General features: G+C 39.1%; 1 protein-coding gene across 1 annotated transcript; it reads right to left on the bottom strand.

Moving 5' to 3' along the window:
• Positions 1–431: 431 nt before the first annotated feature.
• LOC131677861 (actin maturation protease) lies at positions 432–5587 on the bottom strand. The gene is made up of 4 exons (XM_058957936.1): positions 5496–5587; positions 4761–5436; positions 1141–1237; positions 432–1087 (listed from the first exon to the last, which is right to left on the bottom strand). The coding sequence occupies exons 2-4, from the start codon at positions 5357–5359 to the stop codon at positions 866–868; spliced, it is 918 nt and encodes a 305-aa protein (XP_058813919.1). The 5' UTR covers positions 5360–5436; positions 5496–5587; the 3' UTR covers positions 432–865.
• Between the last annotated feature and the right edge of the window lie 668 nt (positions 5588–6255).

Below are 6255 nucleotides of genomic sequence, written 5' to 3'. Positions count from 1 at the left end.
CAAATGCCAACGTTGCCGAAAATCGATAGCGCTTATTGCATCGCCCGGAGACGATGTTGTTCGTATGAGACAAGAGCAACAACTGATTTAAACGGACATGCGTCGCTTCTATTTATGACTTTTCGCCTTTCATTGAGTCACTAAGCTGCCCTCTTTTGACGGCTGTGTCTGAGAAATCTGCCTCACTAATGGTAATTTTACCAATTTCCAAAAGTCTACTTTTATTGGGGAGATATTAAATTATTACCAATATTTAAGTTAGGTGTTTCTGAATCGGTTGGTGTATGAATGATTAAAATCCATCTAGTAATATCGGAGTTATAAGCGTGCAAACCTTACATAGTTTCGTTACATGGGAGATAGTTTAGATTTTAGAATGACACCTAGCCCCAGATAGTGGAGTAAGACATTTTTAATGTCAAAAGGAAGCATTGGAATAAAATCATTGATACTTTATTGTAAATATAACTGTCGATTATTAAACTTAAATGAGGTGCGAGTATGAAATACAGAGCATTTTCAATTAGATTTGACAAACTTCTCAATACTGCTTTGAATCATCTTTAAAAACCTGAAACAATAATTTATTCAAGCCAGAAGCGTTGTTGTAAATATTATAGTTTCACTGTTGCTGATATGTATAAATATCGTAATAAGTAATGCTGATATCAAAGGATACACAAAGAAATATTGATTATAGTGCTAGAGGCACTTTAATTCGATAGTTATTTTCCTTGATCAGAAATGATTCTATGATGAAACAAGACAAGTTTTATTTGAATAGAACGACTAACGTGGTTCTAAACTGCCCTTCCAATTAAGATAAAATATGTACAGTTTTGCCCTGTTTGTCCTAGTCACACCACTACAGTTTAACTTCATCCTTGGCTTTGTAGTGTTCGATCATGATGAATTTACATCGTAATCCATTGCGTCCACCGATACCACCATCGGGTAGAATGAATACCTGGTCAGGATGACCGGCAGGTTGGCAGAACTCGACTAGATTGGCATTGCTGCGCGCTAGATCACGAAGTGACCATAGTGCGAGGTTTTTCGTTTTCCCGTGACGAGCAAAAACGTAATACTGCAAGATAAAATGTGGTAATAATGTGTACATAAATAAAATACTTTACTTACATCGTCAAATTGATCGATAAGGTAGCCAACGATTAGAGCCCAATGAGCTTTGTGTCCCCTATCGAGACAGGGTGTGTGATTTCGATCTGGATCATATCTTATTTAAGAAGTGCTAAGGAATTAACTAATTACAATTCGATTAACAATAATAATAAAAGGCCAGAGGAGGTTCCTAACTGTTATACAAATCTTTCTACATGTAGATAGTACGATGTAAGGATAAAAAAGATGGATGTTAGAGACACAACCGAAGTAAAGTAGAATTTACTTTCACCTGTTAATTTGCTATCTTTTTTTTCTTTAAATCCTTGTATATAGATCTGCAAGTGATTAAATGAAAACTTCTTTCAGCATCTAACTTTATCTGACATTAATATAACATTTCAGAAGATAGTAAAAATTATTGCTTTCGAATTAACAAGCTACTTTATTCCGGATATGTCTTTGACATTGCCCACCCATCTATTTTGTTTCACACTAGGCTGCCAGCACTAATTTTCATAGGAAGAGATAGAGTATAGACAAGTTCACAAGAATTACAATTCTACAATTTTGTAGAAGACATCTGATTATTGTATCTTTACGTTAAAAAAATAGTGTTGGCGGTTAAATGTAGAACTAAAATCTCCTAGTTAAAAGATGACTCATATCGGATACTAAAAGTCTTCCTGACTTACTATTCAACTAAATCCATCCATTATTTCGCAAAGAAAAATAAAGTTCGTCGGAATCGACTACTGTCATTCTTCAACCGCCTTCAGCTGGGTCAGTCAAAGATGACGCTAATATCCACCAGATAACACGTTCCATGGCGACATGACAGGGAACTACATTTGATAAGAGAGAACTCACTCTCTTCTAGCATCTGAACCGCACACTGAAATTTAGTATTAGATTCACGGCTCGCGCAAATATGTGAATGGTACCACGGTAGCACCCCCAAAAACACGTTAACATACAAACGCTTAAGCTCTTCGTGAACACCCACGCACACTTGCGCTCGCGATCTCGCAAACATGATTACGCCTCGATGATACTGAACGTCTTAACACTCATACATTCTCAAACGTGATCTCAAGCGGGAACTTAGATAAATTCCCTCGCGCACGCGATCACGAATCGGTCACGTCCGGAAGTCCACTTCCTAGGTCCATGCCTTCAATTGGACCAAATTAGAAAATACCTATTAGACAACACGTCTCAAGGCGACATGACCGGGAACTCTAGCGATATAAGGGAACCCACTCTGCTAAAATCTGAACTGCGCACCGAAAATTTAATATCAAACTCACGGTTCACGCGACCATTCAAGAACACACGCAAATATATTACAAAATCACGTCACCATACAAACGTTTGAGCCCCTCGCGATTATCCAAGCAACCTACGCCCACGAACTCGCAAAAATGATAAGCCCCGGTGATAAGGTCTCAGCACTCATAAACTTACAAACGCGATCTCAAGCGTCAACCTAAAAGCTAGACAACACGTTCTATGGCGACATGACAGGGAACTACAGTGATATGGGTAACACACTCCCTGTCAGAATGTGATTCGTACACCGAAAACTAAATATCAGAATGGCGGTCCGTGTGTCCATCCAAGAACATACGCGAATATGTGAATGGCCACAGGGTTACGAAAACGAATTTATACTCGCGAAGTCACATACACGCGAGTATACGCGACAAACATGTCAACATACGAAGGCTTAAGCCCTTCGCGATTATCTACGCACACCTATGCCTGCGATCGCGCAAACTTAATAACACTCCGGTAATAATGTGATCGTTTTAGTTGCGTTGCGTAAGCGCGGTATACTTCGTAGATTGCAGACTGATGACTCACATTTCCAGCCAGACTACTTGAGGAGTATTGTTTGGGAATAACAATTGATCCAGTCCAAGCAAGTGTTTCGTCTGAGAGCCACCATTGCGGGCCACGACCATCTTTACCGTAACTTGAGATGAGAAAGGAAGTGTTGATGTGGTAATCATAATGTGATCGTTTTAGTACTTACGAAGTTACAAACGCGGCCACAAATGCGCGCGAACATGAATCGGTCACGTCCGGAAATCTTTACCCTCCATTCTAGCAACTTAGATCCATGCATTCAGTTATACCAATCAAAAAATAAAGCTTATATCCACTAGACAACACGTTGCATGGCGACATGACTGGAAACTCTAGTGATATGGAAGAACCCACTTTCTTCTAAAACCTTAACTGTGCACGAAAAATTAAATATTAGATTCACGGTCCGCACGCGATCATTCTAGAACACATATGAATATGCGAAAGGCACACGATTTCAATATAGAATTTATACACTCGAAGTTACATACACGTTTGCGCACACGACATACAAACGCACACGCGATCGAACACGTTAACGTATAAATGCTCGAGTCCTTCGCGATGATACACGCGATCGCGAAGTCCATATGCCCGCACATACCTGAACCGTACAATAAATATCACATTCAGCATCACAGCCCGCTGCAATTGGCTTAAGGTTCAAAGAACTTTCGATGAGCGTCTACACGAATTGAACGCTTGATAGTATGAGTTGGAAAAAATGCGTTCAACTTTGTCACCGGTTTATCCATATAAAGCATTTATTAAACTCTAAAAGAAGAAAATCAGTCGATTTATTAGATTATCACCATTCAAATCATGCAAAATAGTTGGTGGAAAAACAATTGACCGGGCAGAATGGTGCTTTTGAAAAAGTGGCGGTGATTTTTCGTCACACCCCCACACTGTCCCGGGGCACGCAACACATCTGCGTAGTGAAACCCCACAGCCACTTTTTCAAAAGCACCATCTTGTCCGGTCAATTCTTTTTCCACCAACTATTTTGCATAATTTAAATCCTGATAATCTAATAAATCGACTGATTTTCTTCTTTGAGTTTAATCAATGCTTTATGAGGATAAATCCGCGGCAAAGCGGTACACTATTTTTCCTACGCATACTACCAAGCGTTCAATTCTTACACATGCTCAAAGAAAGTAACTTGAGCGTTAAAGCAGTGTTTTAGTGGGCGCCATTTCCTGTCTCGTCTGAAATTGTAGTGTGTGATTCTGATGGGGAGCCCTTCCGAGAACCTAGCTCTACAGCTCCAGTAGGACAACTCTCGAAAAAAACTCCTAAGGAAGTTAGATTGATTTGCAGTCTTCGACAAAGAGGTATTATGGCATTCGGGTTTATGACATTCGGGTAAATGGTCCATTCTGGTAAATTGTTTTCGGGCGAACGTCATTCGGGTAAATGACTTTCGGGCAAATGTGATGGAACTATAGAAAAACATAACATATTGCAAGCATTGGAGCATACGGAGTTTTAACCTTTTGCAAGTTTAGCTCACATGTATGGATTTTTCTTAGTCGTGGAATTGAACAGTCTAAATATAACTAGTGAACATATATAAAAAAAATTGAGTTCGTTTACTATTAAAATTGTTTAAATGTTGGCATAGTTGGTCATCTCTCCTATTGTAAATTTCATTTGGCTTCGTGTTGAGACAAAAAATCTGTTGCTTCACGATTATCCGTTGATTTTTTTTCAATTACAAGATTACACAGCACATTTAAGAATAAATCAAGTTAAAAGGATACGGCACTAAAAATATAGACCCAAGCCGCAGTTGCATTTTGATACTAGGATCGTCCAGATTACCTGCTATCAGAGAGTGCTTAACTGGTCCGAATTCTACTAAATGGCGATTGTCTGCTAATCCAATTGAAAGCAGTTCGTTCAAATGTTTTGCGCTAAACATTTCGCCTTTCTTCGAGTACCCCTTATCAATGGCCATATCGAGGAAGTTTGTGGTCGATGGCGATCCCTCGAAGACCATGCTGAGTGCTGTGAGACCACAGGTTGGTCCCATCTGCAGGATGGATGTAACGTTTTGTACGCGCAATTCTTTTGGTGGGGCAAACTGACACACTCTTCGCAGGTAGCATGCTTTTTGGATCTCTGGGTATTGGGTAGCCCAGATACACTCACCTGACGTATTGAAGGTAAGTGGTTGATGTTGGATCAAACCTGCACTATTGTTATTGTTATCGTTATTACTATTAATGCTATTGACTAAATCACATTTTTGTTCGATCAACGGAAGATTGATCGTCGACCCTGTTGTTGTTACTAAGTTCATAGGCAGTGCAGGAAGTGGTGATGGAGAAGGTAGTGACGGACATGGATAGTTCGACATTAAGATTTTAGCAGTTGGAAACTTTTTAAAAATGGATTGAAGGAAAGAGTGCTGGTGTTCCTCCTATAGGGGATGGACTGTAAATGAAAGCAATTTCGTAACAAATGGATATAGCGTGCAAAGATTTTCATCTTACCGTGAAAAGGGCAGCTGCAACAGGTTTGATACTATCAGGGACAGTCACTAAGTTTGAATGAATGGTATTTTTTTCTTCGGACAAAGAAATGTCAAAAATAGAAAAGTAAATAAAAGAAGCTTTTTGCATGTTATTGCACAGCGCTATCTAACAGAAACAAGGAGAAATGCACAAAGCACCAAAAGTGCTTTTTATGCTGTTCACATTAGAGCATTGAGCAGTCTTAAATACAGCGGAACGCTGTCTAGCCAGCGATGCCAGATTTACAGACATGTCTGTATTGTACAGACTTTTGATAGTCTCCTACAGATGTAGCTAGCAATCTACAGACTTTTAAAAGAGGAAAATTGTTTAGTAAAATTGCACTTTAATAACTGTATTTGAACAAAAGTGATTCTTTCACAATAGTATTTTAATTTCAATCTCATTTTGAAGCAATATTCTAGTGTTACAAGGATTTACACAACCGTCTACAGACTTTTGCAGACATTTTAATTATTCTTCTACAGTTGTTTCACAAAAACATGTGGCATCGCTGTGTCTAGCAAGTATTTCGTACCCAATATCAGCTGGACCGGACTTGTCACGGTTAAACGACAATAAATAATACCTTTTACAAATATATCAACGACCAGTACACGATACATGCGAAACCGCTTACCCTATATTCTCTTTTTGGGGTGAAGTAACCAAAAAACGGGGTCCAAAGTGCTGGACCGAAGCGAGATGTTGGGTACGTGCAAAATATATGTGATTTGAC

This window comes from Topomyia yanbarensis, chromosome 1 (assembly GCF_030247195.1).
Source record: "Topomyia yanbarensis strain Yona2022 chromosome 1, ASM3024719v1, whole genome shotgun sequence".
Lineage (NCBI taxonomy): Eukaryota > Metazoa > Arthropoda > Insecta > Diptera > Culicidae > Topomyia > Topomyia yanbarensis.
The sequence above is the reverse complement of the archived record's forward strand: the minus strand, read 5'-3'. Positions and strand labels throughout refer to the sequence as shown.

Bases quoted from the DNA above. Each gene is read 5' to 3' on its own strand.
- LOC131677861 (XM_058957936.1), bottom strand. From the start codon at position 5,359: ATGTCGAACTATCCATGTCCGTCACTACCTTCTCCATCACCACTTCCT. The intron at 1,238-4,760 runs GTATCCTTTTAA...TTCTTAAATAAG, and splicing joins GGGTCTATATTTTTAGTGCC to ATATGATCCAGATCGAAATC. The intron at 1,088-1,140 runs GTAAGTAAAGTA...TTTATCTTGCAG, and splicing joins TTATCGATCAATTTGACGAT to TATTACGTTTTTGCTCGTCA.